Source organism: Mesoplodon densirostris, chromosome 6, assembly GCF_025265405.1.
Source record: "Mesoplodon densirostris isolate mMesDen1 chromosome 6, mMesDen1 primary haplotype, whole genome shotgun sequence".
NCBI classification, from domain to species: Eukaryota; Metazoa; Chordata; class Mammalia; order Artiodactyla; family Ziphiidae; genus Mesoplodon; species Mesoplodon densirostris.
Window position 1 is genome coordinate 450,452 of NC_082666.1, and position 26,495 is coordinate 476,946.

Genomic DNA, 26,495 nt, shown 5'->3' on the forward strand with positions numbered 1-26,495 from the left:
GACAGAATGGTTTCTCTGATTGGTCTTGGATTTCAAGGACCCTTTCTTCTACAGCACCCAGAGTGCTGCTAACAAGCTCATCGGTGAACTGTCTACTCCAGACCTCCTCCAATCACTTGTCCTGCAGGCTCCAGCTGCTTCTGTAAAGCCCTGAACACTGACCTCTTGCCTCTTCAGTGGTGCTTTGCTTGGGCGCTGGCTCCTGTGACGAGGCTGGGAAATCGTCCCCTGGCCGAGAACTGGGCAGAACTCACCCACCCATCCTAACGGAGAGGATTAATAACAGTTATCTATAGATAGTCATAGAAAAACTAAAGGTTTCCAGATCTCAAAAACCACCAAAAGCAAAGGACTAAATACCAGCTTGAAAAAATATTCACAACAAATGTACATAACTATACACAAAAAAAGTTCACTTTGAGAGAAGCAAATTAAAATAGTAAAAAACAAATAAATAATCATTTTTGCATATCAAATTGTTAATTTTTTTTTTAACTGTAATGATCGGCACTTGTAAGAGTACAGGGAAATGAGTGCTCAGACACTCCCGGATGCAATTCAGAGAGAGGGATCAAAAGCCTTAGAAATGATTATATATTTTGATCTAGCAATTCCACACACACACCCAGAAATCTGTCTTAAAGAAATCAAACGTGCAAAGATTTAGCTATGAAATGTCTGTTGAAGCACTGTGTACAATAAAAACTGAAAATAACATAAATATTAAACAATCAGCAAATCTAAAAAAATGATACAAATTATATCATGAAATACAACACAGCCACTTGAAATAATGTTATAGAATATTTAATGACATAGAAAAAAGAGTGAGAAGTTAATTTGATGGGAACAAGGAGTTAATAAATTAGTATGAACAGAACGATCATTTTTTTGTTGGAAAAAATGTGTATTAATTTGAAGGGCTGTAGGATTTAGCATTTTTATTGTTATTGCGTGTGTGTGTATATGACATAAAACTTGGCCTTTTAACCATTTTAGAGTGATTCAGTGGCAACATGAATTGCTTTCACAGAGCTGTACCATCACCACACTCTATTCTCAAAGCCTGTCCACCAGCCCAGGCAGAAGCTCGGTCACCACTCAGCAACACTATCCCCCCCTCACCCCGGGTAACCTCCAATCTACTTTCAGTCTCTAAATCTGCCTGTCCCAGGTTCCGCACATAAGTGGAATCATACAATATTCTTCCTTCTGTGTCTGGCTTCTTTCACTCAGCATAACGTTCTCAAGTTCACCCGTGTTGCAGCCTTTGTCAGAGCTTCCTTCCTTTTTGAAGTAAGGCTGAATAACACTCCATCGTATGGATGGACCACATCCGGCTTATCCATCGCCCGTCAATGGACACTGGGTTGCTTCCACCTTTTAGTTACTGTAAACAATGCTGTGAACAAGGTGTGTACATACCTGTCCGTGTCCTTGCTTCCTGTTTCTTTGGGTACATACCCTGGATTGGAATTGCTGGATCATACAGTAATTCTGTGTTTAACTGTTTGAGGAGCCACCAAACTGCTTTCCACAGTTAACTGCATGATGTTACGTTTCCACCAGCAACATATAAGAATTCCAATTTCTCCACATCTTTGCTAGCACTTATTTTCTGATTCTTAGATAACAGTTGTCCTAAGGGTCTCACCATGGTTTTGATTGCGTTTCCCTAATGACTAACGATGTTGAACATCTTTTCACGTGCTAACTGGCCATTCGCATATCTTCTCTGGAGAAATGTCTACTCACAGTCTGCCCATTTCTGAGCTGGGCTGGAGTTTGTTATTGAGTGGTAGGACTTGTCAATATATTCTGGATAGTAAAGCCCTATCAGAGCATAATTTATGAATATCTTCTCCTTCTGTGGGTTGCCTCTTCACTCTCTTGAATAGTGTCCTTTGATGGACAAAAGTTTATTAATTTTGATGAAGTTTAAGTTACCTAGTTTTTCCTTTTATTGTCTGTGCTTTTGGTGTCATTACCCAAGAAATCATTGCCAAATCCAATGTCATACAGATTTTCCTGTCTTCTTCCAAGAGTTTTACGATTTTAGGTCTTAAGTTTAGGTCTTTGATCCCCTTTGAGATTATTTCTGAATACACTGTAACCTCAGCCTTCTGCATGTGGAACAGTTTTCCCAGCACTTGTGAAAAGACACCCTCTCCTGCTATTGGATGCTCTGGGCCCCCTTAACAGTAATCACTTGATTGTATCTGCAAGGGTTTATTTCTGGGCACTCTATTCACTGTTCTATACGTCTGTCTCTAGGCCGGTACCACATGGTTTTGATTACTGTAGCTCTGTCATAAGTTTAAGTCAGGAAGTGTGAGGCCTCCAGCTTTGTTCTTTTGCAAGATTGTTTTGGTTGTTGAGGGTCCCTTAAGGTTCCCTATGAATTTTAGGATGGGTTTTTCTATAAGCTGTAAAAAAAAAAAAAAAAGGCATTGGGATTCTGATAGGGATTGCACTGAATCTGGAGATCGTTCTCGGTAGCAATGACATTTTAACAATACACTCGGCACTCAGTATCCACGGATGCAGAACCCACGGATATGGAGGGCTGACTGTACTATTAAGGGACTCAAGCATCAGCGGGTTGTTATCTGCAGGGCTCCTGCAATCAACCCCCCGCAGATACTGAGGGATGAATGTACTGTCTTCTTCCAATCCATGAACACCATATAATTTCCATTTATCTGTGTCTTCTTTAATTTCTTTCAGCATTTTTTAGTGCACAAATCTTTCGCTTCCTTGGTTAAGGTTATTCCTAAGTATTCTATTCTTCTCAGTGCTATTGTAAATGGAACTGTTTTCTTAATTTCCTTTTCGGATAGTTCATCACAAGTGTATAGAAATACAACTGACATTTCTGTACTGATTTGGTATCTTACAACTTTCCTGAATGTATTTATTAGTACTAACCATTTTTTTGTGTGGATTCTATGATTTTTTACATATAAGACCATGTCATCTGTGAACAGAGATCATTTTTCTTCCCCCTTTCCAATCTGGATGCCTTCTATTTCTCTTTCTTGCCAGAAGAGAGAAGGTGTGCCTATCCAAAGAAGGAAGCTGAACACCTCTGCACACAAACTCCTTATCAGATGCCTGACTACCGTCAGGCATAGTGGATCCCGTGCTCACTAGTATTTTCCACAAATAAACCGGTCACCAAGTAAGGTGAACTACCTACTTCCAGACAACCCGGTGGATGCCTGGTGGCTACCAATTTCTGAAGACGTTCCAGCAGGAACCGGCCCTGCTCCTCTTCACGAGGAGCTCCTACATGTGCTTCTGAGCAGTGAGTACCTTCGGATCCACGAGGGCCCCGGCCTTGATGAGGTACTTCACCGCGTCTAAGTGGTTGTTTTCTGCCGCCTCCATCAGCGGGGTCCTCTGGTCCTCTGAGCAGGTGTCGATGTTGGCGCCCGCCTGGTGAAAAGAGGGACAGCCCAGGTGTGAGAGCTGCCACCGTAGCCACGCCCGGTGAGGAAACGTTTCCCAGGCTCAGCACTTGGAAACAGAGGGCTCTCAGGGGCTACGTTAAGTCTTTCTATCGACGAAGCCTGAATCTTCCAAAGCAGAATTCAGAGACATGATTATTCTATAACTATCAAACCTTTAGTTCAAGAAGAGCATTTCATTTCTAAGCTAATTGGGTAAAAATGCTTACAGTAACGTTAGTGACAGCACCTTTAGAAATAAGAAAGAAGGTGAGACCCCAGAGCAGGCAAAGAAAGGGTGCTGAGGGGGACTCAGCAAGGCAGGGCCAGGAGGCAGGCGGTGGCCCAGCCTGCAGTGACCGTGGGGCCCTAGCTCAGGGGCCTCAGAGACCTCTGTCTCGGGCTGTTCTAAACACTTGCCAAAATAAACTGAACAAAAACTCATTTCCAGGATGTATTTTCCAATGGAGTATGTACTTGAAAACCAATGAGCCAGGAGGTATACTTGGGTAAATCGTCTGTTTGGAACTGAAACGCCCAACCTTAAAGTGGGTTTTCCACTAACAGCAAAGCAAGTGTTCGGCAGTTGAACATTTTAAAAGAGCTAGTACTTATAAGGCTGAAAATAGTATTGTTTTTACTACTAGCAAGTAAAAAACAAAAGTAACCCAGTTTAGTAAGAAATTTAAAAATAGACCTAGAATGGTACACATGGAAAGCCAGGGGAACTGAGGTGGTCAGGGATGGAGAAGGAGACTCGGCTGTTCCCACGGAGCAGAGCTGATGTCGGAGAGCAGGGACGTCCAGGTAGGAGACGAGTGGGGGACACAGGCCAGATGGCCCAACCTGAGGGCGAGGTAGAGCCAGGACTCCACAGCAGCTAACTTTAACAACGAAACTTGGAAAACCACACAAGGTAAAGGTGCGGGGTGGGGGTCTGCGTAGCGCTAACGAGGCCAGCGTGGGGTCGGCCACGCTCCGCCAGGCTGCACAGGCCAGGATGTGCCCTCTGCCGGTGAAAGGCCAGGCGCGGCCTGTAACTGGGTGCACACACTTAGCAAGACCCCCCCACCCCCACCCCCAAACCACCCTGAACACCCAGGGGTGCGAGAGCCCGGGCCACAAGCCTGCCCGGGGGACGGTCTGGAAGGGAGGAGCCCACAGGCCGGGCAGCCCCCGACAGGGCCCACGTCTGAGAGGCCCAGACGGGCGGATGACCAAGAGCAGAGCCATGGGCCGCACGGTGCAGAGGGTCGGGGTCGGGGGGCCAGGCCCCGCCACCCGACACCCAGGTAGAGTGTGAGGACGGCTGCTCGGTGTGCGTGTCTGAAATCTGCACCAGCCAGTGACGGCCCCAACCACCAGCACGGAGGCCCCGCACAGGACCATGTGGGCAACCCAGGACCACACCAGGGAAGTCGGCCCAAAGGCTAGTGATCATCACCAGGAAGAGGCAGGGGTGGCCAGGAGACAACGTGGAGAGATCTGAGACACGGAAGGAGGCGGGAGGAGGGCCTCCACCCAGAGGGAACAGAGGGCCCGGGAGGTGCGGGGCGAGCACAGCCCACGGCACGTCCTGGGCTCCCAGGGGGCAGGGCAGCGGTTGTCGCTCTGTCCCTCCGCTCTGGGCCCATGACTGCTAGAAAACGCACTTTTCCTATTAGAAGATGCCTCCTGGGCTCACGGCCTGCAGAGCAGGTAAAAGCAAAGCTGGCGAGATGGACCCCAGATGCAAGCAAACACTAACACGGAGGGACAGGACGGCGACAGAGCCGGGGAGCAGATGGAGGCCCAGGTAGGAGAAGTCAAAGCAGGGACCACAAGTGGGGACACACCCAGGCCCAGGCCCGGAGAGCCACGCGGCAGGTCACTCTGACCACGGGCATGCCCGGTGCTGGCCAAAGGTTGGGGGTGGCCAAGGGTACCGGAGGGTGTCAGTGGCAGCGACCAGCACAGCTGCCCCTGACCTCGTGCTCCCACACACCGGACGTGCGCCTGAGCACCCCAGAATGCGTCCTGCTGGGGTTTCGTTTAATGTTGTTATTTAAAGCAAGTGTCCACCTGTGGCAGGGCCACTGTGCCGCAGTTGCCTGGATGGAGCGGTTTCCAGCGAGACCTTGGCATGAAAATTAAACAGGCTGGGAAATACCCGAACCACTCCTCACAGGTGCTCCTCCGCTGACCCCAAGCGTAAGCGAGGGTGCCTGCTGCCTGGGGCCAGGGCCAGAGCCCAGCCGGAGGAGGGCACGTGAGGTGGGCACCCACCAAAGCTGCGCCTCCAAGAAACAGTACCCTCGGATTCGGGGCAAAGCAGAGGAAATCCGTCCAACATCGGATGGGTTCTAGGGGAGAAGAGGACACAAGAGCACAGCCCCCAAGTCAGGAAGTCTGCAACCTGGGTCACCAAGTTAACCACCAGGCTGACAATCCAATCTGAAGTGGTGTCACACGGTCGCGCCTCCAGGCTCCGGGCAGACGGGACAGAGTCATAAAGATCGCTGATGTATAAAGCGTCGGTTTTTTCCAAAGTACGTAACATTTTATTCTGCAATAGCTTACAACTCACAAGAAGCTGCAAAACAGAACACAGAGCTCCTGTGTTCTTTGCCCCAGACAGTCATCCACTATCACGGCCAGTGGGGAGAAGCAGGAAATGGGGCAGCGGATCAGTGAATGACTCTTAGGCTTTTGCTCTTTGAATGAAAGAGGCAGACAAAGAATTCACACTGTGTGAGGTTTAGAAGTGGACAGAGCTGAGCCATGGGGTTGAGCATCTCTGTGGGGCTGTGAGCGCACAGAAACACACACACCTGATCGTCACAACACAGGCTAGGAGAGCTGCCACAGGGGAGGGACACACGGTGCTTCTGGGGGGCAAGCAGATCAGGCCAAGTCCTTTAGAACCATTCATTAACCAAGACGTTTACGTTTCAGTGATTTTTCCGTATGTATCTCACACACGTTTTTGTGTTAAAAAAAAAAAAGTTGGGGGGTGGGGGGAATAGATTCTTTCAAAGGAGTGTGAAACTACCTTTTCCAAAGGAAGAATGAAGTCAGAAGACCATCAATTGTTCCCCCTCCCCCTCCTCCTTCCTCTCCTTCCTCCCCCTCCTCCTCCTCCCTGTCTCAAGACTGGGCAAGAAACGGCCACTTGTTAGAACCACAGAGTGACCTCTGGAGGCAAGAAAGCAAAGACTATAACTTCCAAGCAAATAAAGAGAAAGGAAATGAGACAAAACAAAACTCAGCCCAAAAGAAGGCAGCAAAGGAGAGGGAAAAAAAAAAAAAGAAATATTTGTTTTAAGAGGCTGAGAATCAAACTACAATATAAGAAATTAGAAATAAATTTTAAATGTCAAAGTTACAGTAAGCATAAGTATATTGAAGATTCCTATTAAAATACCAAGGCTGTCAGAGCTTTTTAGAAGCTGGCTATATGCTATTTAAAGAGATCTGTCCAGGGCTTCCCTGGTGGCGCAGTGGTTGGGAGTCTGCCTGCCGATGCAGGGGACGCGGGTTCATGCCCCGGTCTGGGAGGATCCCACATGCCACGGAGCGGCTGGGCCCGTGAGCCATGGCCGCTGAGCCTGCGCGTCCGGAGCCTGTGCTCTGCAACGGGAGAGGCCACAACAGTGAGAGGCCCGCGTACCACAAAATAATAATAATAATAAATAAATAAAGAGATCTGTCCAAACAGAGCCTCTGGTGTGAGCCAAAGTTGGGAGGGGTCTGACAAATGGGCCTCGGGTGTTAGAAATCTAAACCAACAGGTAACCCCACTGTAAAACACCAGTGCAAAAGCAGGCTCCACACTTCATACAATCCCATCTTAGTCTGTGCACACAGCACAGGTGAGAAGAGGAAGAAGCAGACACTCCAGGCCGACAGTGACACAGAGCAGCTGTGACTAGACAAGAGACCTGGGGGAGGGGGTTGTCCGCCCAGGGTCCCAACAGAGATGCCCAGAGGACGGCTCTCTCCAGACACAGAGCCATCCTGAAACCCACCCGACACGAAAACCTCCAGCTGACAGGCCCCAGCCAAGAGCCCACAACCGGCATTTCAGTCCCTTCCTTTACAAACAAACAGGATCCACCAGGCATTTGAGGGAAACCTGAAATAAGAAAGACCAGAATGAACAGACCAGTATAAAGCTTCCAAACACTGTGGGAAGACCCAGAGGCTACAGAAAAACGTGGCAGCACAGGCGAGACCCCGAGAGGAGCCGAGGGTGATGCCGAGAGCGCCGCCCAGAAAAGCGGGACAGGGTGCGAGTCCAGAAGCTGCAGCAGGTAAACACAGGTGCTTGCAGAGGGACCTGGAGCCCAGACAGAAAATCTCCCAGACCTGAACCTGGGCTGTGGGGAAACCCCAGACCCGAGGGTGAAAGGAAATTTCCTGAAGGGTCCAGAGATAAACACCTGGCTTAAACGTGGCCTCCGAGAAACAGAGCCCCAACACAGGCCAGGGGAGGGATGTCCCAGAGCAGCGGCACCGAGAGTGGGGGATGTGCTTCCCAGATGACACAGGGCCAGTCTGTCTGCTCGGGGTGGATTGGGGTGCGGGGTGTCCAGGACACATTTACACGACCACGGAACGCAAGCTCTCAGTGCAGGGCGGGGGGCAGGAGGAGGCATGTGCGCATGCCTGAGCTAACCCCCCCACGCCAAGAAGTCGGTGACACTAAAAACCCAAACAAACTAAAACAAGTCAAACAACGAACTGGCAGTGCGTCATCACCAGAGGCGGCGTAGCTGGCAGGAGAGGCAGCGGAGGGGCTGAGGGCGCTGGTCAGAGCCAGGGCGGGTGGGCCTGGGAGCCCCTGGCACTACTGGGCTGCCCGGCTCTCCGGACCCAGGCCAGGCTGTCTTGCCTTGGTGGCCCCAAGAAGACCGCGTCTGACCTGAATCAGCATGTGACAGATGTCCACGTGGCCGGCCTCCGCCGCAGCATGCAGAGGTGAGCGCTTGTTCTGGTGCTCCATCTTGAAGTTGGGGTCGATCCCGTCAACTGCAAACAAACAGGAGGTGCCAGTTACTGCAGGTGCAGCCCCCAGAGCCCGGGATGGCGCAAGGGCTGGCAAGGCTCCAGGCAGAACCGACAGGCAGGCCTGTGGTCAGAGACCCCCAGCACCTGCGCTCCTCCTAGACACCTTCATCTAACTCTGGGCTCCCCCGTCTCTCCCGTCCCCAGGCCCGGGCCCGAGCGTGAGGGTGGAGGGGCCCCAGGATGGATGCTCCACAGGGAGCAGGACCCCCAGGACAGGCCCACAGGGAAGGCGGTTGCTGAGCACAGCTCCCAGCCTGGAATGGAGACGGGCTACAAGGCCAACGACGGAGCGGCGAGGCGAACTCAGCATCGCACAAGGTCCACGAGGAAAATGATTAAAATCGCCATTTCGGCCAACATAAAATAAAACCTTTGTTTTTTTCAGAGCAAACCGTTAAGCTGCTTTCTTGACTTACCGTCAAGTAAAAGGATTCTTAATCAGCCTTTTCAAGCCAGAGAAATCATGCCTACGCTGTGAGCTCAGAATCAAAGCGCCGTCCCTTGCTCAGCAGGAGACGGAGCTGGGAAGGACCCGACCAGTACGTTTTCAGGTGTTAAAAACCCACAAAGGGGCTTCCCTGGTGGCACAGTGGTTGAGAGTCTGCCTGCCGATGCAGGGGACATGGGTTCGTGCCCCGGTCCGGGAAGATCCCACATGCTGCGGAGCGGCTGGGCCCGTGAGCCATGGCCGCTGAGCCTGCGTGTCCGGAGCCTGTGCTCCGCAACGGGAGAGGCCATAGCAGCGAGAGGCCCGCGAACCGCAAAAAAAAACAAAAAAAAAAAACAAAAAACAAAACAAACCACAAAGGCAGGTACACACTGAAAACACAAGTGCCAGGTGGGCTGCACCCTGCACACAAGGGCGCCAACTCCATCCACATGTCACAACAGCCCAGCTGGCTAACTCTGCTTTCATGGAGTCGACATATCTTCTTAATCTAATAATCACATACTTAATTCCTGTTTAAAAACGGGGAATTCCTGGGACTTCCTTGGTGTTCCAGTGGTTAAGACTCTGCACTCCCAGTGCAGGGGGCCCAGGTTCGATGCCTGGTCAGGGAACTAAATCCCGCATGCCAGAACTAAGAGCCCGCATGCAACAAAGATCCCATGTGCCACAAGTAAGACCCGTACCAAAACAAAAAACAAAAAACGAGGAACTCCTAGAGAATACTTCCACTGCCGTGACTGAGCATGAACACTGTGAACGGGCTGAACACCAGGGGCGGCCTGTGTGCACCAACCAGAGAAACCGGACAGAGCAGGACACGGTGGACAGTCACCGAGAGGCGCTGACAGATGCGGCCACCTACCCAGCATGAGCAGCACCTTCTGTAGCTCCCCTTGCCGGGCCGAGAAGTACAGCTGCTTCGGGTGGAAGCGGAGCTTCTTGGGTCTGCGGAGAGAGCACGAGACAGCAGTGAGCACAGTCTACACACACACACGCACGTACACGTACACACACACACACACACACACACGGCACCTGCAGGCTGGGAAGGCCTGGGTTGGGCCCACCTGCCCAGCCTCAAGGTCAAGGACGCCATACCCACCAGGCATCTCACAGTAAAAATAACCAAAATTAGTGACCATCTCCTTCACCCACAGCACGGGAATGGTTCCTGAGGTTCTGCATTCTGTGCAGGGCACAGAGCGAGCTGCTTCTCTATAGCATGAGGTCAAGGGACCCCCCAAGGTGGTGGAGGCAGCGTGTCACACTCAGCTACACCCACCCTCTTCACAGTACAGAGTCTGGACCCGGCGAGTAGGGCAAGGGACCGGACAGTCACCATAAGACCAGGGCCAGAGACCAGGCTGGAGGCGGACAAAGAAAGAGCCGTGGGGACTCAGGAACGTGTCCCAAACACTACAACTTCCCGAGAAGCAAGACAGGAAGGTGAAGCTCTGAGGGAGGGAGCCGTGCGGCCTGTCCGGAGCCCTAACCGTGGAGCCCCGTGACCAGTAGACACCTGTGGGGTCATGGGTCAGGGCACCAGGCCCTCCTACAGAGCCACAGGTGGGCTGCAGTAATGGGAGCCGCAGGGACAACCGAGGGGCCACCTGCTCCAAACTCCCCTTTCACAGACGAGGAGCCACAGAGTGGCACTGGCTCTAGCGTCCTGAGGTCAGAGCCGCGGTCAACATGTCCAGGGAGGCGTGTGCTAGAGCCTCCCAGGACTGTCCTCGCTACGCCTTCAGAGGATCACTTTGCTCTTAGTGTAACGGACAACCACCTGCCGTCGTTTCCCAAAATAATGGAAAAGAAGGTGCACGGTCCTGATGACCAATGTTAGCAGGAGACCTAAGGAAGGCCTCCTCAACCTCCTGGGAATGCCATGGCCCTGGGGGCACAGACAGCTGGGACCTGTGGCCCTGGCCAGCACCGGACGCTGCAGGGGGACAAGGACGCGTGCGGAAGTGCCGGCAGCTGACTCATGCAGGAGGACATGGAGGGGAGGAGTCTGCAGGAAGGGAGCGCCAGGCCAGGGCACGGCTGGGCCAGGCCTTACTTCTCCGAGTCCAGGGCGATGAGCGCGCTCTCCAGGGTTTCCTTCCCGGGTCCCTGGGAGAGGCCGGGCGCTGGCTTCCCCAGCCCAGCTGGCCCCATGGGGTCAAAGGCCTCGGGCACCTGGGGGGCTGTACTCTGCGGCTTGTCATCCTCTGAGAGCGGGGGTCCAGCAGTGCTTTGGGGAGGAAGAAATAAGTGGAATTCTGAGTTTTAGAGACGTGGAACTCTCCCTTCTTGTGGAAACCAATGAAAACACAAAACATGATTCACTCGGACCCTCCAACTGCGCTGCTCTTCTGAGAGTGAAAATGGCCTCAGGTTCACTGACCATCTGTCTGCTCAGCCCCTGGAGGGAAGAGCCCAGACTCAGAATCAAATCCGAGAGAAAAAGGGCATTCAGAAGTGAGGGCGGCTTTCCCAGGACTTTTGGCCAAATGTTCAAATATGCTTTAGTGAATGAACTTCAGGTTGACTCTAAAGTCCACTGCCCTCCCAACGCAAGGGACACCTTGGAATTTTGACTCAAAAATCATTAAATTTAGGGCTTCCCTGGTGGCGCAGTGGTTGAGAGTCTGCCTGCTGATGCAGGGGACACGGGTTCGTGCCCCAGTCCGGGAAGATCCCACATGCCACGGAGCGGCTGGGCCCGTAAGCCATGGCCACTGAGCCTGCGCGTCCGGAGCCTGTGCTCCGCAACGGGAGAGGCCACAACAGTGAGAGGTCCGCATACCGCAAAAAAAAAAAAGTCATTTAATTTATAGATTAATACGATTAATACAGAATAATATGAAGGAGTCGACACCATTCCAATATTCAGTTTTGAATGTCTACAATTCGAGCCTCTTAAATGACCTTCAGTGAAGTTTTATAGTTTCCTTTTTTATCAGTGTGGTATCGCTTGCTTCTTCCTAGGTAGGTTACGGGTTTTGCTGCTGTTTTGAAAGGCTCTCTCTCCATCACCCTGCCTTCTAGCTGGACACGCTGGTGGAGACGAGGCTTCTGACACCTTTTCTTACCTGATTCTCTGGCTGACTGACTCCATTTAGCTTTATGAGTTCTTCAGCTATTTCTACTGAATACTTTTGAGAAGAAAATTATGTTTCCAATATCAATCCTTCTCTTTTAAAAACTGTTTTTCCTGTGTTCAGCTAGGGCATCCAAAACATGAAGCAGTAAAAGCAGACTACAGCAGCTGACGCTCATGTCTCATATCATACACCACACACAGGTACAGATGTGTAGGGACAGGTACAGATGTGTAGGGACAGGCACACACAGGTACAGATGTTACAACAGCTGACACTAATGTTTCATATCATACACTACACACAGGTATAGATGTGTAGGGACAGGTACACACAGGTACAGATGTTTAGGGACAGGCATACACAGGTACAGATGTGTAGGGACAGGTACAGATGGGTAGGGACAGGCACGCACAGGTACAGATGTTACAACAGCTGACACTAATGTTTCATATCATACACTACACACAGGTACAGATGGGTAGGGACAGGTACACAGAGGTACAGATGTGTAGGGACAGGCACGCACAGGTACACATGGGTAGGACAAGTACGCACAGGGACCGATGTTTCAGGTGTATACTAACAGCTACCCCTGGGAGTACTATGCTTCGACCGAAAATACTGTGATACCTCATCAGTTAGGATGGTGTGATACTGGTTCAGAAACAGGCAAAGAAATGTACAAAACGACACCGAGTGCAGAAGAGACGTGTGCACAGTGGCAGTGAGCCAACGGAAGTCAGCGTGACTCATAGCCTCACATGTCAGAGATCACAGCGAGCGTGGGCCAGCTGGGAGACAGACGCTGGCAAGTCGGACGACGTCAGCAACGATTAAAGACGGGCATCGTCAGGTGACCCCCGAGGGCTCGGGGGACGCCGTACCTGCCTGTGGTGGTGTCGGCCCTGCCCTCCACTGTGGAGCTCTTCTCCTGCCCGGGGGCCAGCGTCACGGTGGAGGTCGTGTCTGCTTTTGCGATAGTCACCTCTTTGGCCTTGGAGGTCTCCTCCCCACAGTGGGGACAGTAACTGGCATTATTGACGCGAGAGGCACAGGCTTTGTGGAAACGGTGAGAGATGCTGCTCTCGGGCTGACATTCCATAAAGTTACCCTAAAAACAGGAAGGCGAGAAATCTTCTTTTAATTGGGGCTAATATGCAGAAGAGCAAGCAAAGCCCAGAACTGAGCTCTGTGTGGGGGCAGGAAGCCAGAGCCCGGGGGACTCCCAGCCCCTCTCCGGGTGAGAAGAAATCATGCCCTGTGTCCACGGGGCCCCTCCCAAGGCATGTCCACACACGTGCTATTTGAAGGAGAGAAAATCCCCATCCCCACGCCCCGAGGAGGCCGAGGCCTCACTCTCCAGCTGCTCTGACCAGGGGACGGGCTGCATATAAGTCCAAAGACAGACCCACGGAAGACACACTCGGGAAGAGACTCCCAGAAGCAAAAGCCCAAGGAGGGAGGTCCCGCCAACAGCCCTTGGCAGAGAGCGCCCGACAACACGCCCTTCAGGCAACCCGACCTCAGGCCAGGGCTCTGGGGTGAGGAACAGCCAGAGCAGCACTCTCCCCGGGAACCTCTTTTCAGCAGAAGCAGAAAAGGCTGATGAGGATGGGGAGGGCACACAGGCGTGACGTCCGGAGAAGCCCCTGGGGGAGAGGCTCTGGGCCCAGGAGCACAAAGGGCCACACAGAGACCAAGTAAGGGCCGTGTGAGCCACGTGAGCATCTGCGGATGAAGTCACTGATGGAGAAGATCCCGGAGGCACTGGCGAGCAGGACGCAGTGGAGGGCCAGACGGCCCTGCCTAGGTAGACACGTGAGCGGCAGGAAGGGAGCCGGGGGCCCAGGTGCCCCCAGAGGCCAACTGCAGGAGAGAGGGAGCCGGGCACTCACGGCGGTGCAGAAGTAGCCGCAGCCAGGACAGCACTGGTGCTTCACCATCCGGCCCCGGTGGTCCTCACACAGCACCAGGAGCGGCGCCTTGCTGGACGGGCGCATCAGCTCATGCTTGACCACGCTGTTCGTGCACCTGCCCAGCTGCAATCAGACGAGACCGGGTCAGCCGCTGCCATGCCACAGGGCGGGGGGCGGGGCGGGGGGGCGGTGTCAGGAAATCAAAGCAGGAAGGCGGCCGGCTCCTCCGCGACGTGATGAGGGGCTGTGCCGCCAGTTCACGGACCAGGGGGTCACGGCGGCCGCATGAGGAGAACAGCCTGGGCTGGGGGCTGGGGCATCGAAGGGAACAGGACACATGCCAGGCGGCACGGCCAGCAGTGGAGAGCGCAGAGAATCCGCAGGACCCACCAGCACTCGGGCGGCCCGCCCGTGCCCACTGTCGCCCTGGCGCCTTCCAACAAGGACCCTCGCCTCCTGGCAGCTGGTGTGGGCGACGCGTCCCCAGCCCCGGCTTCCTCCTCGCCTGTTCCTCAAGGGAGCCCATTCTCAGAGACTCCATGGAGCCCAGAGATGGGGGGGGGGATGGGGCCAATGCCCTCAGGAAAGGGGCCCAGGCGGCTCTGAGGCTGGAACAGGAGGCCACAAGGAGGGGAACAAAAACAAGCTCTCAGAACCAGAAATAGGAGGGAGAAGTGAAATTTCCATGGAAGCGCTGGGAAACGGAGGGAATTTTCTAAAGTAAAGCAAAAAGTCAAAAATGTGGAAAGTGGAGAAGACGTGAGAAGGCTGGAGTCTCCACAGAGAGGACCCAGAGGGAGGGCCGGGGCTCCCGAGACGCGGACGGCCCAAAGCAGACGGGGATGTGACCAGGACCTGAGAGGAAACTGCGCCCGTGAAGCCGCAGCGACAGGAGAGGATCGGCCCAGACCTTCCCCCCAGGAACCTCCCTCAAGGAGCTGCTGAGGCAACGCGCCCCCTGCTGAGAGGGACCGAGGTGTCCGAAAACCCTACAAAGTGAGCAAGTCCATCAGTTTGGGGTGGAATCGGTAACAGGCACAAAGAAAACACTGAGAAACGAGGTCATTACTAAGTCTGAGAAAAAGGAAAGGTTGCTCAGGAGAGGAAACCCCTGGCTCAGCTGTGGGCGCTTCCACGAAAACAGCAAAGAGGCTCCCGCCTCGATCGACGGAGGGAGGGACAGACAGATGCAGACCGCGGTGCGGGGGGTGGGCGGGGGCACCCTTCCCACAGTAAGAGCCCTCAGACAACACCTCAAAGGAGAGGTCAGGAAAGGAGGGTAGAAAGCAGGTATTTGAGAACGTGGAGAAAATCCCAGGAGGAAAAGTAAAAGGAGCCAAACGGGCTTCCCTGGTGGCGCAGTGGTTGACAGTCCGCCTGCCGATGCAGGGGACACGGGTTCGTGCCCCGGTCCGGGAAGATCCCACGTGCCGTGGAGCGGCTGGGCCCATGAGCCATGGCCGCTGAGCCTGCGCGTCTGGAGCCTGTGCTCCGCAACGGGAGAGGCCACAACAGTGAAAGGCCCGTGTATCGGAAAAGAAAAAAAAAAAGAGCCAAGGGTTGCTTGCGGGGAGGGACCCTGAGACCCACCCGCAGCCCACATCGTGGACATTCAGGATCTCCAGCAGCGGGTGGGGGGAAAACAAACAGCCACCAGGACGCCCACCACCACCACCAGGACCCGCGAGGCCGTCAGGAGACACAGGTGGAGGCCTCTGACTGGCTCAAGTACACTCAGCAAGGAGGAAGGTCAACAGAAACCGTCGGACCCCAAAATGGGAAGGGAATGCAAGTGTGGAGCCCCCATCAGCTGTGAGATGACATCCCATGAGCCCACGTCGAGTGACTGGTTTTGGAAAGAGAAAAAATAAAGAGCCACCGGGCAGGAACTGATTTTCTAGGAAAACAGAGACACCAGGTACAAGTCCAAGAAGCTCAGAGAAACCTAAAGAGGACAAACACCAAGAGAGAGCAGCACAACCCCACACCTCAGCCTCAGAGGTCAGCGCAGAGGACCACAGCGACAAGGGCCGTGGCCTCTCCTCGGGACTTTTGGACGGCAACACCGACCGATGTCTCTAAGTGCCCAGAATTCTGTACCCATCAAAGTGTCTCTCAAAATTGGAAGCAAAACAGGACTTTTTCAAACAAACAAAAGAGAATTCATTATGAGCAGACTTGTGCTACGGGGGGAAGGGTCCTCGAGCACAGGGACTGTGGTATCAGAGAGAAATCAGATCGGAACAGAGAAAGAACGCTCTGGATGCAGTTTAAATAAAGGGAAACCAGAGACGATTACGGTTACTCAGTCTAAAAGATGAGTATGTACAAAAATAATAGCATATATGAAACTGAAACTTATGACAAAAGATGGGAGACAGGATTTGGGCCCACGCATGTAAGAGTCTTACATTACATGTTAAGTGGTATGATATCAATTCAAGCAAGACCGTGATAAACTAAGGATGTATGTTACAAACTCCAGAGCAACTGCTGAAAACGTGAGGAAAATACGTAAAAAATAAAGCCAACAGTGGAATAAATTGGAATCATAAAAAATTTCAACCTGGGACTTCCCTGGTGGTCCAGTGGTTAAGAATCCACCTTCCAATGCAGGGAACACGAGTCCGATCCCTGTCCGGGGAACTAAGATCCCACATGCCTCGGGGCAACTAAGCCCACGCGCTCCTGTGAGCCACAACAAAGACCCAGCGCAGCGAGGGGGCGGGGGGTGGAATTCAATCCAAGAGGCAGAAAATGAAGAAAAAGGAAGAACAGATGGCATAATTCTTAGCACTATTAAGATGTCAGACTGTAACCCAACTACCCTGATAAGTGCAATGGGGATGCTCCAAACACACCACTGGGAAGACGGAGACTATCAGGCCCTGTGCAGGACATGCTGTCTAAAGAGACCTCCAAACATACAGGCAGCACAGGTCCAGCGGCGGGGGGGTGGGGGGTGGGTGGGGGGTGTCCTGTGTCAGCACCAGACACCCCGAATCCCCAAGGGCACAGTGGACCCCCAAGAAGACAGGAGTCACATAAAAACGGCCCGAGCTGAAGAGTCGACACCCCTCCCTCGCACAGAAATCAGAGGAGCGTGTTGGTCACACGATCGTGTGCATCTGTCACACGTGTCACTCGTGTGATCTGAGTCACTCATGTGACTCAGAGACACACACGCAGAAAGGTGACCTCAAGTGTGTGAATTATGCCTCAATAAAGCTGATGGGAAGGAGACACAGGATGAAGGAGCTATTAGCTCTGAGGGGCTGTTGCCAGCTAAGGCCGAGGCAACCTGAGCATCGAAAGAGAAAAAATATTTTTGGGAAAATAGCAGCAGCTTAAGAATTTCCTGGAATCCCACAAAAAAAGAGAACAACTAGACAGCAAAACCAAAACCCAGAGACAACACTTAATTCAAAACCAAAGGCCACAGGATGCAAATGGGTAAGGGTGGGCCTGCTAGACGCTGGTGCCTGGGCAGGAGGAGGGGGGAGGATGGGGGAAGAGGGACACAGCGAGGCAGTGTCTTGTGGACCCAAGGACAGGTGGGAACCAAGATACCAAAAGGTCCTCCCTGGGGCTGAGAAGAGCAGGCGACCTGGGAGAGACCCTGCCCAATCCCAGCAAGTCTGGGGCTGCCTAAGACCTGGGGCCAGTGCGGGCCAGCCGCCAGGAACCCTTAAACCCAACCTGCCTGGACCCCTTCTAGTTTGGGGCACGAGGACACCAGGACAAAGCTGAGTTGAAAGTGAGCAGGACAGGGACAAGAGAAATGAAGAAAAGAGAAAATCAAGAACAGTGGTTCTCAAAATCTCCGGGTTCAGTGTTCTTTTATAGTCTTAAAAATTACCAAAGGTCCCAAAGAGCTTTTGTCCAAATGGGGTACGTCTATTAATATTTACCATGTTAGAAATTAAGAGAGAAAATTTTAAAATATTAATTTATTTAAAAATAGCAATAAACCTATCATGTAAAGAATGTATTTTAATTAAAAAGTACTTTTAAAAAAGTTAATGAGGGCTTCCCTGGTGGCGCAGTGGTTTAGAGTCTGCCTGCCGATGCAGGGGACACGGGTTCGTGCCCCGGTCCAGGAAGATCCTACATGCTACGGAGCAGCTAGGCCCGTAAGCCAGTGTGTCTGGAGCCTGTGCTCCGCAATGGGAGAGGCCACAACAGTGAGAGGCCCACATACCGCAAAAAAAAAAAAAAAAAAAAAAAAAAAAAGTTAATGAGAAATGTCATTGTTTTATATTATTCACAAAGCTCTTTAATATCTGGTTTAATAAGACAGATGAACCTCATATCTGCTTCTGCATTCAGAGCAGACAAATGTGGACGTTCTTCTCTGACACCACAGCAAAACTCTACAAGGGGTAGTTTCTCAAAAGATTTGCTGCAATGTAAAAATCTCAATCCACTGTCCACAAGTTTAGTACCTTTAAACTAAAATCCATCCATGTGTCTTGCACTGTGAACGATTTTGTAACACCATGAAAATCACTCATTCCCTGAGTTATACAGGTCTTGCAAACGTACAAAATGCCACTGTACACTCTGTGAAAGAGTAAGTGAAAAGGCACTTAACTTTTTAGTATCGTTATAAAAATAGTTTTGACCATGCACATCCCCTAAAAGAGTCCAATATGAAGAGGGTCCTGCAGGCCAAGGGGTGGGGGTGGGGGTGGGGGTGAAGCTTCAAAAATAATAATAATAATAGTAATAATAACAACAACAACAATACAAAGATTAGAACCCGTCAAATCTGTTCAAACACATGAGTTCATAATGATATTTTAAAAGTAAGAGCTGGCCAACCTCAGAAGATGACAGAGAACAAATTCATTACCTGAACGACTGGGAAATAAAGAGAAAGGCTCAAGCACCAGCGAGGTCCTTCCTCTGAGATGTTCTGCTGGGTAACAAAAGAGCAGACGAGATGACGAGGCTCTTTATGAAGCCACCCAGCTAGTAAATGAGCAGTAAGCGACACAACATCACCGTTTTGGAGCCTCTGATGAATTAATAAATACAGGCATGAAGACTCAACAGCTGCCAACATCAGAAAAAGAGAGGCAACCAGATATCATGAGCCTTTATCTTGGACTAAACTCCCCTCGGCTGAGCCAGGTCCACCTCTGTATGAACTGCAGACAGAGGCGCTGGAGGCCCCGTGAGCATGGGAGCCACTGCTCAGACCACGGGGTCAAATGGCCCGGCTGTTCCACACATAAAGGGAAAGGAAGACAAAGGACAAATGGGCAACAGCGTCTAGGGACACCTGTACGGCTGGTGAAACCATTTAGAAAGCAGAAGCCGGGCGGCAGCTATTTGGGGACAATCCCATTTCCTGACCCTGGGAAATGGTTACCAGAGTGCCCACCCTAGACAGACTCATCAGGCCGAACATTTGTCTTGTATTGTTTTCTGGGTTTGTATTTCATTTTACAACAAAAAATTTTATATGTAACAGGTTGAAAAGAGAGAAGACCGTGAGTTCCTAAGATGAACCTTGGGGAGCGGGTGGGAGGGGCCCCGGACGGCGTCAAGGCACCGACTAGTTACTCGGAAGAGCAGCAAAAGAGACCACGAAGTCACTGGTTGTTCTGCGAATGCAGGATGAAGCATGTTTCAGGGGCACAAACAGCCCCAGATGGTGAGGAAGTTCTGTTCCAGAGACACCGGAGAGTCACTGCAGGAGGAACAAGAGAACCGTGGAGCCGCCACCCCGCAACCTCTCACCGGACGATGGACCGAGGGCAGGAACTCGACCTCACAGTGCCCCCACCAAAGCCGGCCGGAACGCAGTGACAATCTCAGCACCTGGACGAGCTCCGACCTCCAGTCCTAAGATTCGGGAACTAAAGGGAATGACCGGCCCCGGGCCAGTGGCGGGGCCGCAGGAGGGTGGGCAGAACCCACCCGGATTCAGCCAGAGCAGAGAACACAGACGTCTGACCACCAGCTAGGCGTCACGTGATAGTGGGAATTACTGTTACTTCTGTTACAGGAGACAAGTGCTCAACGTTGGCTCGAAGCCAAGCGAGCAGCGCGGGACAGACCCAAGTGCTGGCGGCTCGGACGCCGAGCAGCAGGTGCAGAGGCCAACTGTAACGCTTTCATCACGGACAGTCCTTCTAAAGAAGGGGACGGGGCCTGTGGAGGGGCTGCGAGCAGCCTCAGGTGCAGCTCTGCCTCTCACCCATCCACGTCCGAGTTCACAGCAAAGTAGAAAAGCCTTTGGGAAAGCGTGACCTCAGCGGAGCAGCGCCTGCAGCCGTGTCGGCTCCCAACCACCACTCCTGCCCGGCCGCGCACACAGCACCGTCCTCCTGAGCAGCACCGGTGCTGCCGGCCGGGGCCCCCCTCGCACAGGAACGCAAACCCGCTCACCTGGTGGTCCACGCTCTCTGTGGCCATGCACTGGTTGTTGGCCAGGGTGGTGATCTCCCGGCTTTTCGGGGTCTCCATCCGGCAGCTGCAGAGGGGCACCTCCTGAAGGCCGTCCGTCTCGCCTACGTCGGGACCGTTGGCCAGCCCTGCGGTCACACACAATGCGTGTCGCCGCCACAGCCCAGAGAGCTTTGCTACACTCGGCCCCGCCCCCCCCACCTCCGCAGGGCAAGAAAGCACGGACACAGTCCCTGCAGACACGCCCGCAGGCAGCCGCCCAGGAGCCGAGGTCCAGGAGCCAGACCGCCTGGGACTTCGTTTCCCACGTGCTTCCCAGCCAGAAAGCGCTTGTCTCCGTCACTTGGTTTTAGAATTGCAGCCACGAAGCGAACGTTCGGTTCAAGCTGAAAGGGTTTGGAGGCAGCCTGTCTCGTGATCACCTAGAGCATTCCTCACCCACTACAACAGCGCAAAGAGCCTGCTCGTTAGGCCGAAGGAGGAAAGAAGTGGGGAACACGAAGAAGAAAACCAGGATCACGAAGAAAGTGTTGGGCGCAGCACATCACCGCCTGACCCGACTTACAGGCCGGGCAAGGCAGGCAGCACTGGGAGGAAGGCAGCCCGCGGCTAGGCCGGCTTGCAGTAGGGACAGAGGCCAGTGGCCAGAAAGACCCCCTGACCCAGCCACGGCTTCCAAAGGAAGGCGTGTTTCATGTTCCTTCTCGTGCAACGAAGTAGGGGTGTAGGGTAAGCGGGGGTCCCTACAGACATGGCAGGCCGGCTCGCCTGGACCCCCACGAACCAGGACCCGTCCCCACCCTCCGCACCCATCCAGGTCACATGGCCCTTCTCCAAGGAGCCCCAGGCCCCCTGCCCTCCTGCCCAGCCTCAGGCCCCACAGCTGCCCCCCTAGAGGGTCTGGAACCCTAGCACTAAATGCACACAAAACTGGGGGACCTGACTCGTCCTTCCAAAGCGCTGACACCCCAGGCCCTGCGTGACTGGACACATCCACGGGTCCCTCCAACGGTGGCTGTCAATCCAGGGAACACCCTCAGGGAAGCACCTTACATGGCGCCCCACAGACTCTCCTCCTCCTCCAAGGGGCTCCCCCCAGCGTGGCCCTTACTTTTACCAGAAGCTGAACATACACATTAAAGGCAGAGGCCACCTCCCTCACCCTCCGGGGCTCAGCTCAGACAACAGACAGGGGCAGCAGGTGCCCCTGCTGTGCTGCCCTCTCACCTCTGACCCCAGGCAATGTGGTAAAACGAGCACTACTTCCTGCTGGCGTCCAAGTCGGCACCTTCCTGAGACAAAGCTAAGAGCAGGTTTAGAAACAGTAAACACAGACGTCACTTCATCGGGAAGGAAGGCATGAGGTGATGACTGGAGAGGGTTTCTGCTGTGTGCAGCAAGAAGAGCGGCTACTTCTCCGACACACAAGCCTACGATTTTCGTCTTAAGCTAAAGATGTGATTTCCTAAACTAAACAAGTAAACCAAAAGTCCTCTAGTGTTCAAAACGCTAAAAGCCGGTTATTTGTCCTTTAAAGAATGATTGGTTAAACCCCGACAGCAGCAAAATCCATGGTGTGTAAGTAACAGGGATTTTACATTTTCCGCATGTTTCATTTCAAAGAAATTTTTCAAAAGAGCCAAACAGCTATTAATTAATATCCACTGGTAAAGATTTTCAGATGGCGAGGAGTGTGTGGCCCCAGCCCCAGAGCCAAGGACCCCCAGAGCTTCAGTGCCAGGGACTTCAAGGCCCGGCTCCAGATATGCCACCATGGGGCACCACCAGCTCAACACCGACGAGAAGACACATTTCCACCAACATTGTTGGAATCAGGGATCGTAAAAAAGCCACGTTGTGCAGAACGACGCCACTTGCATGCAGCCAGGGCCCAGGGTCACCTCCCACGGGGAGCTCCATATAAACACGCATGGCTCGCAGGACTCCTGACCTTGGTGGGCAACTGCACCCGACCCCTGGGGCCGCCTTACTAGAGCGCCACAGGGACACAGCACACTGGCCCGGTGTCCTGCCCACTCGACACCAAACGCGCCCTCCCCCACCCCCGCCAGCTGGCCCTGGCCACGCGTGCACTCACCTTCTGTGTCGGAGGCCAGCGTGCCCTTGACTCGGAGATCCAGGGAGTCCAGCGAAACCTCCATGTACCCCGTGCCGTCGCTGGGTGCCATCTGCTCTGCGCTTCCTGAAGACGATGCATACGCTTCGGAACCTGCGTTCAAAGGCACACACGTCAAACACAGTGCGCAGGGGCCTCGCGACCCATGGGAGGCGCCATGGGGTGCTCACGAGCCACTCAGACAACAAACACACATAGCATCCGGGCCCCCATCCTGCACTTCTGCTGGTTCCCATTTCCGCACGACCTCCCTGGGGAGAGGGCAGCCATGTCGAGGAAAGCAAAGGTGTGGGCATGTGGAAACACCTTTCTCTACAAACACACCAGCTAGATAAAAGCTGATCAAATAATCAAGGACACATAAAAACGTCGTGCACATACGCTCTGTGAATACAAGAGTAAAATCTGAATGGCGGCTTTGAAAGACCGGCTGATGTACAGCAGCTAAAGAAGCCCCAGACGTGCAGCGTTGCTGTGGAACCAGCCCAGCCTCAGACAGCTGGGCTGCAGGATCCACAAGGAAAGGCTGCAGGGCCGCAGGGAGCGTCCTCCTGTGAGAAAGGGGTTTACGAAGCACATCACCCCACCAAAGGGCAACACAATCTGAACAGGCCAAGGAGAGGAATGTGTGTAAGTGAGGAGCCCGTCAAGGGAGGGGGCTCCTGTCCACAAGTCCCAGGAGGCCCACCCAGGTAACTGCCATTCTAAGGGCATTTCACTGAGGAAGCCTGTGAAAACATGCATTTACACAGGATAATAACACCACCAGCAAAGGGCAAATGCCCATAGTTCAGAGCCAAGTTTTAAATACTTGTCATCGACATTATTCAAAGATGGGAAATGAACGAGCCATAACACAGAGAGGTTTGGTGCCCAAAGACTCTGAATTCAGGCCACAGTCTCAACCTAGATCTCAGACAGGAAGGAGCCAACCACCAGCGAGAAATCATCACCTATCTGAGGAACTGAGTAGCCTTTGTGCGATTTTAAACACTTTACAGGAGGAAATAAAATTCAAACTCCCGTTTAAATAATTACTTAGGGCTTCCCTGGTGGCGCAGTGGTTGAGAGTCCACCTGCCGATGCAGGGGACACAGGTTCGTGCCCCGGTCCGGGAGGATCCCGCATGCCGCGGAGCGGCTGGGCCCGTGAGCCATGGCCGCTGAGCCTGCACGTCCGTCCGGAGCCTGTGCTCCGCAACAGGAGAGGCCACAACATTGAGAGGCCTGCGTACCGCAAAAATAAATAAATAAATAAATAAATAAAATTGTAAAAATTAATTATTTAGGCAGGCATTCTACACATTACACACAAGATGGTGAAGATGAAGCCTCTACCCAAAACAACTTTTAGTCTTGGATCTACAAAGGCTTTTGTCAGCCGACAGCAGAAACCACATGGGGTATTCTGATCTTGGCTGATGATTCCTGGTTGAGAGACAAGGAAACATGAGTGAACGGGACACACACGTGTGCCTGGTGGGTCAACAAACCCCACCAGCCACCTGACTCCAGTCTGAAACTGACTGCCTCACATGGGCCTCCAGCAGCCCTTTGCATTTCAGGGACAGCTCTGTAAACCTGCTTTTCTATCAGGGGAATCTAGAAGAACGCTAAAATAACTGTGCAAGACAGAAAGAAGTCCTGCAGCTTTGCGGTGCTGGTATAGAGAAAAATCAATCAATAAAACAGACTAGAAAGTGTAGAAACAGCCATACGGTGACTGTCAACAACGTTTCGAAAGGTTAAGTGAAGAAAGAAAAGTCAATGCAACTAATGGTGCTGGAACAGCTGGAACAGCACAGGCAAAAAAGTGAGCTGCCCGACAACACACACACACACTCACACACACAAAGTGGATCAGAGACCCACATGTACGGGCTAACTATAAAACTTCAAGAAGAAAACATGGGACAAAATCTTTGTGTCGTGGGTTGGTTAAGTCAAAGATGTCTTCTGAGATCATGAAAAGCATGAATTTTAAAAGAAAACAATCCATCAATTAGACTTCAGCAAACATTTTTTAAAACTTTTAGTAGGTGCACATACTTGCAAACATCTATCTCGCAAAAGACCTGTATCCAGAACACTGAAAGGAGTCACAACTCGGTGAGAAGATATACATTCGGATTTTAACGTAAGCAACCGGTATGAGCGCGTTACGAGGAGATAAAGGCCAAGCTGTGCAGCCTCGTTCTCGGGTAGGTGACCCCGCAGCGAGACAGCTCCACACACTAGCCAGCCCCACCGGAATCAGAGACCGACCGCGCAAGCGCTGCGGGGGCCCGTGCGGGGCTGGACCGCTCCCGTGCTGCGGCGGGAATGCAGAGCAGGACAAGCCCTTCGGGAAACAGCTGGCAGCACTGAGAGGGGAGACACACAGCATGACCCAGCCATTCTCCACTCCTAAACGTTTACCCCAGGTAAACGGAGCATTTGCTCTAGAAACACGTGTACATAAACTCCGCAGCAGTTTATCTGTAAGGGCCAAAAACTGGAATGAGACCAAATGTCCAACAGGTGAGGGATAAACAAACCACAGACAGCTGCGCGTGGAACACCTCCCGCCAACAACACGGACGACCCTCCGTTACTCTCGGAGAAGCCAGAGAGAAGGATCCACCCGTAAGCGTTCTCCACAGCGCTAACCCATCTGCAGAGACGACGTGGAGCAGAGGTGCCCGGGCCGGGGGAGGGCTGGCTGCGGAGGGAAGGTCTCCATCGCGCAGCGAAGGTGGCAGGGGTCTCCTGTCACACGCACGTGGTGAGGCCCACCAACCGAACACCTCAGCAACACACACTTCATGCTACGCCAAGGCCTCCATGGCAAAGCTGCAAAGACGGGGCCTCTGGGCCACTAACTTGGACATCATGCCCTTCCCAGCTGTCCCTTTAACAAGGCTACCTCCAGATCAAGGGAATCTGAGCAAAGGGCTGAGAGCCACTGTGTGGACCAGGGGCCGGCCCGCACAGGACAATGAGGGCGGGACGCAGGGAAGGTGGGGGCGGTCAGCGTGTGGCCACACCACGGGGGCCTGCTGGAAGGAGACCCCCTGGCATCACCTGGGGGGTCTCTAATAAAGCTGTTTCTGATGTTTTTAGTTTTTTAAACAGTGGAGTCTTCCGTTCAAATGAAGTCCTACACAGAACCCCAGCCCCAAGCCCCCCACGGCCCGCTTCTCCCCGGGGTCCTGCATGTGGCTCCGTGTTTACCTAGCACGGAGCAGGGCTTCTTTTTACTTCTCCGCCTCCTCTTCCTCGCTGGCTTGATCCAGGGGCTGTCAGGCTTCCCTTTCCTCTTGAGAAACTTCTTCTTGATACTGGATTCAGAACTCTGAGAACCAAGGGAAAGGAACAGAAAGAGCAAAGCATGGGCGCTCTGGAAGCAGAAGTTCTGTTTTCTTGCTGTATCGTGATAATTCAACTAGAAGATTAATTTCACTTTTAGACATTTTTCTAGGTCACATTCTTAAAGACACTCCTGCTTTTCCCTAAATATCACTCTAAGCTCAGTTACTTGAGTTTGGCACAAGAAAGAATAAGTGAAAAAGTCCTACCAGTAACTAAGCAAGTTCAGTAAGAGAATCCCCCCTTTAATTACATGCACCCATTCATCTCGCTCATGAGAAAAGGAACCATCAAAGCCTCAATGTGCTTCAAATCTATGTCTAAATTAGCCGTTACATGGAGCACAAGGAAAGAAATTATCATTAATTTACAACATTTCAAGATTCCTGTGAGTATACGTGTCTCAAATCTAGACGCAGAAAGGGCATCTAACTGCCACGAGTTACAGGAGATGCAGAGCATGAACCACTAGCCTTTCTAACGACTCCACCACCAGGATCTCACAACCCCTGTTAACTATGGATAGAAAAAGAAAAATTTAAATGTGTGTTCATGAGATAAAAAGATACACCAAGGGCGGCTCACTGGCCTTTCCAACAGTTACCCTGGAGCCCGAGCCCTCGTGCTGGGCCCCCTGAGATGC

The 26,495-nt window shown here is 52.6% G+C and overlaps 1 protein-coding gene across 8 annotated transcripts in view; it reads right to left on the minus strand.

Moving 5' to 3' along the window:
• Positions 1 to 26,495, minus strand: part of EHMT1 (euchromatic histone lysine methyltransferase 1) — a 145,800-nt gene that overhangs the window by 26,026 nt on the left and 93,279 nt on the right. For 7 of the 8 annotated variants that reach the window (XM_060101874.1, XM_060101873.1, XM_060101872.1 and 4 more), the window contains exons 8-16: positions 25,718 to 25,838; positions 22,467 to 22,598; positions 20,351 to 20,496; positions 13,931 to 14,074; positions 12,920 to 13,146; positions 11,009 to 11,182; positions 9,812 to 9,894; positions 8,353 to 8,459; positions 3,316 to 3,438 (exon numbers count right to left, since the gene is read on the minus strand). In XM_060101874.1, the coding sequence (XP_059957857.1) occupies positions 3,316 to 3,438; positions 8,353 to 8,459; positions 9,812 to 9,894; positions 11,009 to 11,182; positions 12,920 to 13,146; positions 13,931 to 14,074; positions 20,351 to 20,496; positions 22,467 to 22,598; positions 25,718 to 25,838 (1,257 nt within the window). Of the gene's footprint in view, positions 1 to 835; positions 2,427 to 3,315; positions 3,439 to 8,352; positions 8,460 to 9,811; positions 9,895 to 11,008; positions 11,183 to 12,919; positions 13,147 to 13,930; positions 14,075 to 20,350; positions 20,497 to 22,466; positions 22,599 to 25,717; positions 25,839 to 26,495 lie in introns of those variants that run through there. The other variant, XM_060101880.1, reaches the window with a different exon arrangement.